Source organism: Miniopterus natalensis, chromosome 14, assembly GCF_054644295.1.
Source record: "Miniopterus natalensis isolate mMinNat1 chromosome 14, mMinNat1.hap1, whole genome shotgun sequence".
Taxonomy (NCBI): Eukaryota; Metazoa; Chordata; class Mammalia; order Chiroptera; family Miniopteridae; genus Miniopterus; species Miniopterus natalensis.
The window spans coordinates 18771011-18784660 of record NC_142094.1 but is presented as its reverse complement, the minus strand read 5'-3'; the positions used below and the strand labels follow the sequence as shown (position 1 = coordinate 18784660).

At 54.9% G+C, this 13650-nt stretch overlaps 1 protein-coding gene across 2 annotated transcripts; it reads right to left on the bottom strand.

Moving 5' to 3' along the window:
* Nucleotides 1-342: 342 nt before the first annotated feature.
* On the bottom strand, nt 343-3194 carry COMTD1 (catechol-O-methyltransferase domain containing 1). Of its 2 annotated transcripts, none has more exons than XM_087824305.1 (7): nt 3086-3194; nt 2813-2934; nt 2436-2541; nt 2229-2347; nt 2059-2134; nt 1687-1856; nt 343-1465 (listed from the first exon to the last, which is right to left on the bottom strand). In XM_087824305.1, the coding sequence occupies exons 1-7, from the start codon at nt 3177-3179 to the stop codon at nt 1313-1315; spliced, it is 840 nt and encodes a 279-aa protein (XP_087680431.1). In that variant the 5' UTR covers nt 3180-3194; the 3' UTR covers nt 343-1312. The 2 variants fall into 2 exon arrangements, with proteins under 2 accessions (XP_087680431.1, XP_016079589.1); XM_016224103.2 differs by having other exon boundaries at nt 1687-1820; nt 2080-2134.
* Between the last annotated feature and the right edge of the window lie 10456 nt (nt 3195-13650).

The following is a 13650-nucleotide window of genomic DNA, read 5'->3' as shown; positions in this document are numbered from 1 at the left end:
AAGCTGCCTGTGAAAGTACCTCTTGTGCTTTTGGGATACATAAGTATGAAATAGACCAGCAGTCTCAAACTGCTGGTGGTGGGCGGGGAGGAAACCCGGTTACTGCGCCTGGCAACACCTGCAGTCCCCTGGATGGCCGCCTGCCCCTTAGCTACCTGGTGGCCCACCCTCATGATGTGGCTGGAGTTCACCTGGTTCAGTACTCTGGACTGGGGTATAACCAACCATATGTTGTGAAGTGTGGCATAAGCGAGTTGCCAAAGGTCTATGTAGAGAAATTTGGACCTGTCCACCCATGTCCATCTTAATGTGCTTTTATGAGTGGGGGAGAGGATAGGTTTACTGCCAGGACCTGTAGGATTATGAAAGTTGCCACCTGTGGGCTCCTGTGGCTTTGCTTCTAGCGTCCTTCAGGTGCCCTTCCACCATCCAGGCCTAACCAGGTGGTACTAAAACCTAATTGTATTCTGGGCTGAGGCCGTTTCTGCCTGAGGCAGTGTTAGTGGAAAGAACACTTAAATACCTGAGCCTGACTGTCACCTGCGGCATGGACATCCTCCTACAGGATTGGGGCAGGTTTAAACAAAAGGAAGGCACCTAGCTCCCTCTCCACCTCTGCTCATAGATGTTGGTGCTTAACTTTCTATCTTCCTCTGGTTACTTGTTAAAAGTTACCATACCTATAGTTCCGTCTGCTTCACACTTCTCTGGCCAGTGATCCCACCCAGTCCCTTACCTTCAGGACCTAAGGGAGAGGACAGGATATACTTCAGTCAACCTTGATGTCCTCAGGTCTAAGTGGTCTGGTTCAGAGAACTGGCATTAACCTTCAGATCCCAGATAGGGTTCCCCAGTAGTCTCAGCCGCGCTGGGACTGAACATTCACTTACCCTCCTAGGAAGAGATGTGGAACTGGGGGATACCAAGGTGGGCTCTACCCAGCACCTAGCCCCCAGAGCCTGTGGAGTAGAGGCAGACCTGCGGAGCTGGGTCCTCTGTCCAATTGTACGTGGCCAGGGCGCTTAAAACTGTATCCATCCAGCCTCTAGTCAGCTGGAGGCTCCTGTGGTTGGGCCACAGCCCTGGTGCCAGGGCCCTCAGGACGGCCAGGGAGGGGTGAACATCTAACCTGAAGGCTCCCTTTTGCTCAAGAAGTTGTCTGTGCCGGGCCTTCCCTTCTTACCCACTTCAGTGCCTTATGGAAGCTCAGAAGGTTGTGTCTAGGATCCACTTTATTGACAGGTTTAAAACTCAAGGCCGGTAGCTGGGGTTCCCAGGTCCCTTCCGTTGAGGCCATCGCTGGGGGCCAGTCTTAGATTTTGAAGGCTAAGGTGAGGCCGTCGCCCAGGGGCAGAAGGCTGATGTGGACCCTGGCGTCCCGCAGGATGCGCTCGTTCAAGCTTCTCACGCACTGGGTTTCCAGGTCCTTCGGCTGGGGTTGCAACACTTCTCCCCGCCACAGGACCTGCGGGGGGCGGGGCGTCACGGGGGCGGGGCCTCAGGGGAACCTGAACCGGAGGCGGGGCGAGGACTGGGGACAATCAGCAGGGAGAGGCCCCCCCACCCAGACCCGCTGGGGGAGGAGCTTATTTGAGTCCTGGTGGAGCTGTGGGGGCGGGACAGGGAGGAGCCCAGGGCTAGACTCCCAGCCCCAGGATCTTTCCTTCGCCCCTAGAATTTCCTTACACTGAGCACAGCGAGGACGCCTCCCGGTCGCAGCAGCCGCAGGCACCGCTCGTAGTAGGCGGTGCAGTTCTCCTTGTCGGCGTCCACCACGGCTATGTCGAAAGTGCCAGCTTCGCCCGCGGCCAGGAGCTCATCTTGCGGGGGGTGGGGATGGGAGAGGGCAGATGTGGCTGAGTCTACGGTCCCGGTGGCCGGAGCCCCTGCCCAGGCCAGTTCAGGTGCTGTGACCACTCAGGGACTCCGGCCTCGAGGACGCTGTGGCCGCATACCGTGAGGCTGGGAAGCGGAGGGCTGTCATTGCCCCAAGCCCGTCCGGAGGACCTGGTCACTAGCTTGCACCCGATGGCCCTATTTGGGAAATGGCGCCAAGGCCCTTTCCACCCCGGTGCTCACCCAGGGTTTCCAGGGCGGGCTTCAACCGAAGGTGAATCTTGTGTTCCTCTTCAGCCTGCGGGAGGAGTGGGGTCAGAGCCAGCATGTCCCCTCTCCTGGAGCGAGGAGAGGAGTGGCTGGGCTCCAGGCACCTGGCGAGGGACACTCACCTGCCGCCATAGGGGCCTCCCCAGCTCCGGGGGCCCAGGGTTCACCTCGCAGGTCACCACGCTCCCGGCCGGGGGCAGTGCGAGGGCCAATGCCAGGGCTGAGTAGCCTGTGAAAGTGCCTGCAGACAAGGACAAGGGTAGGCTCAGGGCACAGTGGGGAGGTGGCCGGTGACTTAGACACCCAGCGATCGCGGCCGCGTGCCCTACCCAGGTCCAGCGCCTTCTTGGCCTTAATGAGCCGCGCCAGGTTGGCCAGAAGCTGGGCCTGCTCACAGGTCATCATGGAATCCCCCTGCGGCTGCTCCAGAGTCAGCTGTGTGTGTGATGGGGAGAGGGTCGCACCGGCTCTGCTGGTCCCCCAAGCCCGCCCCGGTTCGGTTCGGGAACCCCTCCGTGGGCGTGGCTGCGGGCACCGCCCGCCCAGGGAACGCCCTTCCCAGGGAACGCCCACCGCGCCTGGGCGGAGCCGCGCACACGGAAGGGCAGAGTGGGTCCCCGCCCAGCCCAAGGTCACGCCACCACGTGGATCCGTGGATCCGTGGGGCCGGGGGTGGGCGCCGGTTCCCGCCCCCGGCCCCGCTGACCAGCCGCAGGCTTCGCAGCGCTGGGTGCTCCCGCAAGGAGCGGCTCAGCAGATACTGCCACAGGGGGCTGTCCTCGGGGGGCAGCAGGCGCTTCTCTCTCCGGAATCGCTGTGCGCGTCTCCCTGCAGGAAAGGGTGCTGGGTCAGGGCCTGGGGCTCCAGGGCGTCAGGGGTGAGCCTGCGCCGCAGCCAGCCCCGGGGGTTCACGGGCTTCGCCCCCGCCCAGCCCGCCAGCGGGATCTCTGGGGGGAGCCGCGAGCTCGCTCCTACTCACCCAGGAAAAGGCCCGTAGCGAAGGCGGCGCCCAGAGCAGCCGATCCCAGGGCCAGCGCGGCGGGCACAGAGAGCCGGGGCAAGGGCTGGATCATGGCGCGGGCTGGAGGCGGTGGTGGCAAAGGCACTTGCGCGGGGGCTCCCCGGACTGCGCTCGGACCCGCGGGCCTTCCTCGTTCCGCTTTGTCCCCTGCACTGCCCGCAGAGCTGCGGCCTCGAGCACCATCTGGCGGCCGCACAGCCTTACTGCAAGCCCTGCCCGAGAGAGCCGGGCGCCATCTGGTGGCTGTGCTCGGAACTTCGCCCGGCGGGAGCAAGACCTCTAGGGCCTGGGGGCCTGGGTCCGGGAGGACAGTTGCGATGCCTTCTTGCTCCTCTCTGCCCTTCCTGCCGAGGCCTCTGGGGCATGCGTGGGAGTGAGTAGGCCGTCTGTGTAGCAGGACAGTAACGCGTACAAAGGGATAGAAATGAAAGTTCCCGAGAGGAACTGAATCAGCGGGGCCTTTGGGGGAGATGACCAGGGGTATCGGGTTGAAGGATTGAAGGACCTGGTTTGGGGGTACACAACGAGTGGTTGACTGGGGAGTTCTGAGGCAGGGCAGGTTGATGGGGCTCTGAGATGTCCTTAGTTAGAACCCTGGGTGTCAAATAGACACAAGTGTGAGATCTTGGGCCTGTCAGTCTCTCTAAGACTATTTTCTTTGTGAAAATGGGGACCACAGACTCATTGCAAATGGCACCAGATCCCACAGCCTGGCACACAGTAGGTGCTCAATAAATGCCAGCTGCTGTTATGATTCTAGGAGTGATGACATCTTGTGGAGGAAAGAGATCAGAGGGCAGGTGAGGCCCTTTGCAGGACGTTCTGCACAGACACTGTCCAGTTAGCATTGGTTGAACACCTACTGTGTGCCAAACTCTGGGAGAGGTGGAAGAAACTGTCCTGGTTTGTATTAGTGAAGCTAGGTTCAGAGACCGAGTTGGAGGACACACAGAACCCATGAGTAACCCAGCTCCACAATTTCCCCTTCTGTAAAATGGGTTATTAATAGTTCCATTTAGTAACCACACTGGCTAGAGCTCCACTGGGGGCTTCCTAGGTGGGGCTCAGTGCCAGCAAGGCCCAGAGGCAGGCGTGTTGGGGGAGAGGGGGTCATTGAGAGAGAGACTTAGCTGAGGCTGAAGACCAGGTTGTGCTAGACAGAAACTTGCAACAGGGGACTGACCAGGGCAGCAGGAACCCTGGGCCTCCAGGAGGCTACACTGGAGGAGGCCCAGTTCTGGGGCGAGGCTCCAATCTGACCCAGGAGTGGGATCCGTCCTCTGACCACAATCAGCAGCGGCCCCCAGGCCAGAGGTGCGGCGGGAGGTGCCTGCTTTCTTGTGGCTGGACCTGGGTGCTGGGTGGGCCCATGTGGGGCTGTCCAGCTCCTCCCAGTTCCCTGTCACCAAGCAGGCCACCTGCTCGCTCCGAGAAGTAGCCCCTTCCCAACTGGTCCTCGGCCCTGTACGTGTTCCTCTGACCTGAGGCTGCTGGTCTCTCCTACCCTGGAGCTGAGCACACAGCAAGTGCTAAATAAATGCTCTGAATTGTGTGCTGGCGGAGCCTCCTGCTTCTTGCTGTCTGAGCAGCCAGTCGAGACAGTAAACGTGGAAACAGTAGGGGCCTTTTATTGAGCACCAGGCGTCCCTGCGAGGCTGTGATATTGTCATTTTGCAGAGGCGGGAACCAAAGGTCAGAGAGACAACCTCTCCGTGCTCGCTCCCCAGACCCTCTGCCCACCATCCAGAGCGGGCCACGCCGATGAGCTGCTCTGACTCAGTGGGCACCCCTGGAACCAGACTCCCAAGAACGGTTATCCTGGCACCACTGCTGAGTCCCCTCCACCAGCCAGCCTGCCAGCAGGCCCCGGGCTCAGCCGGGGCTGCAGACCCCATTCTCTCCCCTGTCTGGGGGGTCCAGGTGCGGGCAGCCCCCTTCTCACACCAGAGCCTCCTCTCTGGCCTGGCTTCAGCCTGGAGCCCGAGAAGGTGGGGGGTGGGGGTGGGCGGGGAGGGGAGGCATGTCACCATATATCCCCGTCAGATTAAAAAACTAATTTGAAAAGATTAATGTATTCCATTCTTGTTACGCTGGCTCTGATACCTCTGGGCCCGCGGCCGCTCTGCCTCCTGATTATTGAATTTTTATGGCCTGGTAATTAATTGCAGATTCCCTGTTTTGTTCTATTTCTTTTTCTCTGACATTTTAATTTCAACAAAAAGCAGTGGTCTCCATGCAGGTTCTCTCTGGAGATCCTAATGGTCTATAAAACAGAATGACTTATAGACGTGGCACCCACTTCAGTTGGCAAGCGATTGTTTGAAACCTTGCTGATCACGCAAAATTTAATTTTTCCGCCTCCCTCCCCCGTTTCCTCCTCATTTCTTGTCTGCTCCGTGGCAGCGCCAGCATCTCAGCTCACAATGGAGGCAGCAGTGTCGCCCGAGTCTGTTATAGGGCCCTTTCCTAAAGGCCAGGGGCCCGAAGACAAAGTGGGTTTGGATTCCTGTTCTCAGAGGGGCCCCCGGAGGTGGGGGGGGGCTGGGCCTCCCCACAGGGCCGCGTGGATTTGGGCAGCGGCCTGGGGAAGGAGGCAGGACCGTTTCTGCCTCTCGGTTGCTCTTTTGGCCAAATGCAGCTGCTCCCTTAGGCACCCGGGAGCCCACAGGCTCACGAAGGCAGAGGAAACGGTGCATTCCCCTAGTTCACAGCAGGGAGTCAGGGGTAGGATCCCGACCAACTCAGCCCAAGCAGGCCACCGGGAACAGCTGTCCACAAAAACGGGTCTGGATGAGGCACCTGAATGTCTATCCTAACGCCCCAGCCGTGCAAACATTGCAGAGCCTAGGCCCCCTCCCTGAAAGTCCCCCAGGACTGGGTGGGGCCCGTCACGGAGTCAAGTCAGATGTAAGGGATTGGAACTCAGATGTCTTCTGGGACTAGGTAGGTAGGTGAGGAGGGCAATAGAGAGTAGTGGGGACTGGCGCTCCAAAGCTCATGCCCCCATCAGAAGGCATAGCAGCCACTTGACTCCAGCCTATATTGCCATGTGGGAAGATGAGTGCTGTGTGGTCAGAATTTATGATTTTCCAGGAGAAGCTGGAAATCTGGCTTTTAATAGGGAATTTTTTTTAAACCCTGTGCCAGTGGAATTGAGTACATCTTTGATCTGGCCTGTAGAACAACTGATTTAGAGCATAGATCAGAGAAGTTAGGACATGGAAGTGAAGTGTGTTAGGGCCAGAGGGCCTCGGGCCGGTTGATTGCCCCTGCCCCGTCCCTGCCCCAGGGATCTCTTCCTACCTTTGGGCCCTTCGGTCCCCTTCTCACACTCACTGGGCTCTTCCCCAGCAGCTGCAGCTGCCAGAGGCGCCTCTGGGGCACTCTCCAGGGCTTGCCTTCTTTTCTCCAGAGGGAAGCTGCAGCCTGGAGCCTGAACACAAGTGGGTGAGGTGTGCTGAGCTCCCCAGAGAGGACGGCATCTTTTCACCTAAGACTCTGGGAGCCAATGCCCTGACTCCAGGGCTCTGGGGGCTGTTTTGAGCTGAGTGGATGCAGATAGACCTCGAGTCAGGGGCTCCTGGGGCTTCTGAGAGGAGCTGATGGGGACGGGGGCCTACAGCCTGCTCCAGCCACCTCGGTGCCGAAATGCTGCCGAGCTGGCACAGGCAGTTCCCCAGCCTCGCCCGACGGGCCGGGTGGGAGGGGGCGGCACGGGCTTGGATGCATATATTAGTCCCACCACTCACGCTGTGGCTACGTGGACTCAGAGCCCCTCAACAAGAAAAGCGAGATTTAAAAAAAGGGCCTGGCCAGTGTGGCTCAGTGGTTGGACACTGACCCATGATCCAGGAGGTCGTGGTTGGATTCCCGGTCAGGGCTCATGCCTGGGCTTCGGGCTCGAGCCCCAGCAGGGGCCACACAGGAGGCAGCTGATCAACGACTCTCTCATCATTGATGTTTCTATCTCCCTCTCGCTCTCTCTGAAATCAATAAAAACATATTTTACAAAAAGAAGATGGGAATGATACTTCTGTGTTAGGTTCCATTGCTGTGCAATGAACTGCCACACACTGGGCGGCTTAAAACGTCCATCTATTATCTCGTGGTTCTGTAGGGCAACGGTCTGCCACCGAGCAGCTCCTATGGTTTGCAGTTAAGGGTCCGGCCTGGTACTGCTCCCCTGTGGACCCATCTTCCCCCCTCCAGCCGACACTGCTGCTGTCGATCTCTGAAGCATCCCTCTCCTCTGCCTTGCCAATCGGAGCCTGATGCTGCTCGGGCAACAACATGCCCAACTCTGGGGGAGGAACTGTGATCCATCTCAGGGCTGTCACAGCCATCCCCGTCCTTTTTTCAACATGTCTGCTCTTACCCTCTCCCACAGCTAATTTCTGTCTAGAGACAAAGGGGTGCTTCTCAGGACATTTTCTTCCCTGATAATAAGAAACCTGTTCTTGCTTAGCCTCTTCTTACCTTGAATGGGGTTATGTAAAGATGAAATGGTTGGAGCCATAGCAGTCATCTTGTGGCCATGAGGCAACAAGGTTAAGGTTTAAAAAACCAAACAGTGAGATCCAGCTGGCTTGGCTCAGGGCTTGAGCGTCGACCTATGAACCAGGAGGTCACAGTTTGATTCCCGATCAAGGCACATGCCTAGGTTGTGGGGCTCGATCTACTGGGGACGTGCAGGAGGCAGCCGATCAATGACTCTCTCATCATTACTGTTTCTACCTCTCTCTCCCTCTCCCTTCCTCTCTCTGAAATCAATTAAAGCATACATATTTTTTAAAAACCCCACACCAAACAGTGAGGAGGGCAAGAGGAAAGATGGAGTGTTGGTCCTTAAAGACATTATCTAGCCATTGAACCCACCACCAGCCACTGTCTACCTCCAGATTACTTGCTGTGTGAGAAAAACAGAGCCCTTTGTGTTTAAGCAGTTGATTCGCTGTATATTATTTTACTTGAAGCTCAAAGCATTCCTGATACAGGTGCCCAAGCAGTATGGCCTATGCCCACAGGGTGGCTTAGGGTTGGTACTGAGATAAACCTCCATGTTTTTTCTTCAGGCTACAGTGACAGATTCCACACTGAACTTGAAATCATGCCCTCCAAAGGTGAGGCTTCATTTGAGAGTGAGCTTTCTTGCAGGAGATACCCCCCATCCCAAAGACTCAGGGCAGGCCCAGCCCCTCCCCTACCTGACGAGTCCAAATGCCAGCACTAGGCACCCACCTTTGTCCTGCTGCAGGCCTGTGGCCTGACTAGGTAGGCATGATCTCCGCACTCTACAGGTGGCTTTCAGATGGAGGAAGTGACTTATCCAAGGTCTCACAGCCATGATGTGGGGACTGGTCCAATTCTGTATGGCCCACAGCCAGGGGTATCTCCCCACTCGGGGGGGTGGTCTCTCTATTTGCCTTGGAGCCAGGGGCACAGAGGCCTCTGGGACGGTGGATGATGGGTTGGGAGCCCCTGTGCAACTTGCAGGGGACAGGGTTGGGGAAGCCCATGTAGCCCTGGCATAGTAGTCGGCTCTGTGCTGTGGCAATGCTGTGTAACAGCCCCACGTTTCATTGGCCTCTAGAGTAACCACCTACTTTTCTCTCTCCTGGCTCAGAGGATCAGCTGGGTGTTTCTGCTTCAAGTGGTGGGTTCAGGCCTTCCAACCAGGGCATGCTCTTTCCCAGTGGCCAGCACAGGTGCAAGTGCTTTTAAAACCTCCGCCTCAGGTCTGCCAATGCTCCAGTGGCCACAGCACCACACAGCCAAGCTCCGAGTGTGGGGTAAGGGTGTGGGCTCTACCCCCTCCGTGGGGTGGTTCATGAGGTCACATGGCAGAGGGTTTGGGCGTGCAATTCTATTACTGGTGGCAGAGTGCAGAGTCAGGAGCAGCAGTCCAATCTACATACAGGTTCTGAGGGCCCCAGGGTGTCCCCAAAGCTGCGGCTACAAAGACCCCCATCGGGCACAGCCTAGCAGGGGCAGGCAGGCCAGGGTAGCTGCCACAGTCAGGAGCTGAAGATTTTCCAGTCAGTTTAGCCTCAGAAGAAGAACCTGAAGCTCAGGAGCCAGAGTGTTGCTGGAGGTTGCAAAGCAGCCCCCTGCCTCCGCCCACCTCACTGCCACCCTGAAACCAGGCAGGAGAGGGCGCTGAGGGGTCAGGCTCACCTTCCCTGGGCCCAACCCAGAGCACCACCTCCCAGCAAAGGAGAAACTCCCTGCCCCTTCTTCCCTGCAAGCCACCCTCAAGCCCAGCATGTGCCGTCCCCCCAGAGATGCCAGGAAATGCAGCCTAGCCTGGGACTCCGGATTCGGACTGCGTGCTGGGAGACCTCTCGTGCTTGTTTATATTCGGCAGCCCCCAAGCTGGCCTGGGCACACATTTTGTTTTTCTTGATCAGTTGCTGGTTTGCATAGAGCCAACACTAAACAATCAGAAAATTTCACAAAGAATTTAGGTTTTATTTCCATTTCTGTTGAAAAAGTGGGCTATTTGACAAAACTGACTATTTGCTGCTTGGCAAGTCTGCTAGCACTTCATCCCCACATGGCTCAGGGGTTCCTGCCACAGTCTCCACCACCCCCTGCTGCATCAAACAACAAATTTCACTCATATTCCATATGGGTCTTTGTCCTGCTGGCACATGAGCTGTAACCTCTGATTTAATCCACTCCCAGTGAGTGAGAGGCCCAGCAAGGAGAGAGACCCACAGGGGATTTAAAAAATAAAAAATATATATACATATATATATTTTAGAGAGAGAGAGAAGAAGGAAGAGGGAGAGAGGGAACATCGATGTGAGAGCGAAACATGGGTCGGCTGCCTCCTGCATGCCTCCCACCAGGGACTGAGCCCACAACTTGGGCATGTGCCCTGACCTGGAATCGAACCGGCAACCTTTTGGTGCACAGGACAAAACCCAACCAACTGCGCCACACTGGCCAGGGCCACAGTCAGGGGATTTTATTTCCTCTTCTCTCTTCCTGAGTAAGAACTTCACTTGTATCCTAGAGAACAGTCCCCTTCCTGGCCCCAACCAGGAGCCCAGTCTCTGGCTGCCCATCCCCATTGGTTCAGATTGGGGTCCTCTCCCCTGAGGCAAAGCTGTTCATGTTCTGACAAGGTCAGAAAGCCTCTGGTATTGCTGCCCTGAGAGCACAGCCACCCTGAGGGGAAATTCAGGCTGAGATGAAGCTTTAGGAGATGTATGGAGACCCAGATCCCGAGCTATATTGGGACTCCCCTCAATGTGTAAAAATGGGATACTAACTGCCGATACTTACATAGCACTTGCTGTGTGCCAGCCACTTCCTGTAACTTCATATAACTCACTTAATTCTCATATTTGTCCCCAGGTTACAGATGAGGAAGCAGAAGCACAGAGAGATTAAGCAATTTGCTTGAAGTCGCAACAGCTTATGAAATGGTAGAGCTGGGATTTGAACTCAAATCCTATGGTTTCAGGACTTACAGTTCTTAACCACTGAAGTGTCCTGGAGGAAATGCATATTGAGGTGTCTGCTTTTCCTGTAATGTCGCATTTCACCCTCAGACTTGCCCAACAAAGTAGGGTAGGGTTTGGCTATGCCAGAAAACTCCAAAAGACAAGACTTAGCCAAGAGAGAAGGTAATTTCTATTTTATATAGATAAAACCTGGAGGTGGTAAAGAGGCTCCAGGGTCAACAGGGACTCAGGTTGCCATCCTCATCATGTGTTCTCCTCACTGAGCAAGATGGCTGCTTGAGCTCCGGCCATCACACCTTTACGCCAGTTTTTAGGAACAAGGAAAGGAGAAGATAGGACTCACCCCCTTCCTTTAAGGATACATGTTCAAAGTTTCATAGGATACTTCTACTTGCATCCTTTCGACTTGGTCACATGGGCACAATTCAGCCCAGAAATAGTCTTTATTCCAGAGGATTACGTGCTCAATGAAAAATCAGTTCTATCATTTTACTTCAAAGGGAGAATGGATACTGGGAACAGTTAGCATCATGGCTGCATTTTACAGATAAAGACACTGAGGCTCAGAGGGGTGAAGGACCTGCTGGAGGTCAGAGCCAGGTGGAGGTGGAGCCTGGATCTTCTGTCCCTGGGTTCTTTGGAGCAGGTGGGACTCGAAAAACACACCCTGCCAATTTCCTGGGGAGTTAGGAGGTCAGTGTGTATGTACACAAGCCTTTCCCCATGTCCCAGGTCCTGCCAGCTAGACCCCCTTTGTGCCTCGAGCCCTGGCAGCTTCTCTGGACTCAGATCCGTCATCCGGCACCAGCCATGCCCCAAGCCTGACTCCATCCATCCCACTAATGCCGGCATCGACTGTGCTCGGGCACATTCCTGAGGCGGCCTCAGAGCGCTGAATAATTCAGGCCTGTGTAATGGGATAATGAATTTACTGACAACCCAGTGTGGTCTCAGTACTTACATTTCAAGAAATACTGACTCCCCAGGCCCGCTCAGCAGGCTGGGAACGTACACAAACCCAGAAACTTGGCCTGCCTACCTCGTGATGTTCAGGCCTGTTGAGTAGAGACCCCACTTTGTTCTCAAGATTTTTTGAATTTCAAGATTTATTTTTTAATTGTAAACGCAATTGGGGTGACATTGGTTAATAAAAGTATATAAGTTTCAGGTGTACAGTTCTATAATACTTTATCTGTATATTGTATTGTGTGTTCACCATCCAAAGTCTAGTCTGTTCTCAATGGTTCTTCGGCTGCTTGGGACATGGGGAGTCTGTGGGCAGGGGGTCTGCCTGGTTGGAACTCTGGGGCGAGGTGGAAGTGGACTTGAGTGCAGAGCTGGAAGGGAACCAGGAGATCCCTTGGTCTTGCATGCCCATTTTATGAACAGGGACACTGAGGTTGCAGAGGGTACAGGCCTATGCGCCTAGACACTGTTCTGTGGCTGTGAATCCCAAGGACTTCTGGGCAGGAGAGTTGCTTGTTTTCCATCTAACTTGCTGTTTCCTGCCCCAGCTGTGGGAGTGTTGCTGCTAGTGGCCCACAGATGCCCTTTCACTGGAGCTGAGTCGTCAGACAAACAAGAGCCGCCTCCACCCAGAAGGCCTCGCACCACCCCGCCCAACCCGGAAGGCTGTGGCCAATGGCTGAGTGATGTGTTGGCACAAAAGGTGACCCCAAGCCTCAAGGTAGGACTATCTCTGTGATGCTCTTGGTGCTCCGGAGCCCTCTGTGGGCCAGGCTGCAGCTGGACCCCGGCTGAGACTCCCTTCTGATGTAGCTTTTACCCCTTTCCTCTCCTGTGCCCCTCACTTCCCTTCTCCTCAGAGCCTCCACCAGCCCATAATCTGAATAGGAATCCCCGATGGAGGCTCTGCTTCTGGGGAACCCACTCAAGATACCTGTATTTCCTGGTCCAAGCCCTTCTTTCTGAGGATTGCCCCCACAGAGCTAAGAGGGGCTCAGAACCAGAATCCTTAGCCCTGGCGCTGCTGAGTGACTGTGAAGAAATCACTTCCCTTCCTTGGGCCTCAGTTTCCCCACTATGGTTGGGGTGGGGGGAGGCTCTCTCAGGTCCCTTCTAGCTCTGAAGGTCTGTGATATGACCTGAGGTACCAGGAAGCCTTCTCCTGCCCCTACCTAGTCCCACATGTGCATGGAATCCTACCAGTCTTCTGAAAGCTTTTTTTAAAATGTAAAGGCATCTGAGGTGAGAAGGAGTTTCATGTTGGGTAATCACGCTGCAGGGCAGAATCTCTCAAGGTGGGATCCTTGGATTACCTACAATGGAATCCGTCACCTGAAGGGATGTTTATTAATATATGCCTTCTTCTTTTTTGGAATGTGGTACATGGTATCTGGAGCCGCAGCAGCTATCTCTCAACATGAGGAAACAGCATGAGGTATAATTAACAAACTAAAGATGGTGAGTACAAATATAGAAAGAAACTGGTTTTCAGATAAAGACACTACAAAGAAAGAAAATTACAGGCCAATACCCGTGATGAACATAGATGCTAAAATCCTCAACAAAATACTAGCAAACCGGATCCAGCAATACATTAAAAAGATCACACACCACAACCAAGTGGGGTTTATTCTGGGGATGCAAGGCTGGTAAAATATCCGCAAATCAATAAATGTGACACACCGCATAAACAAAATGAAGGTCAAAAATCATATGATCCTATCAATAGACGAAGAAAAAGCATTCGACAAATTCCAGCACCCATTTCTGATAAAAACTCTCAGCAAAGTGGGAATAGAGGGGTCATACCTCAACATAATAAAGGCCACATACAGCAAACCTACGGCCAACATCATACTCAATGGGCAAAAACTAAAACCATTTCCCTTAAAAACAGGAACAAGACAGGGGTGTCCGCTTTCACCACTCTTATTCAACATAGTTCTGGAAGTCCTTGCCACAGCCATCAGACAGGAAGAAAACATAAAAGGCATCCAAATTGGAAAGGAGGAAGTAAAACTGTCATTATTTGCAGATGACATGATATTGTACACAGAAAACCCTAAAGACTCCACCAAAGTACTA

Coding starts and splice junctions, on each gene's coding strand:
- COMTD1 (XM_087824305.1), bottom strand. CDS start 3,179: ATGATCCAGCCCTTGCCCCGGCTCTCTGTGCCCGCCGCGCTGGCCCTG. Junction 2,935..3,085: donor CGCTACGGGCCTTTTCCTGG/GTGAGTAGGAGC, acceptor CCTTTCCTGCAG/GGAGACGCGCACAGCGATTC. Junction 2,348..2,435: donor CAAGAAGGCGCTGGACCTGG/GTAGGGCACGCG, acceptor CCTTGTCTGCAG/GCACTTTCACAGGCTACTCA.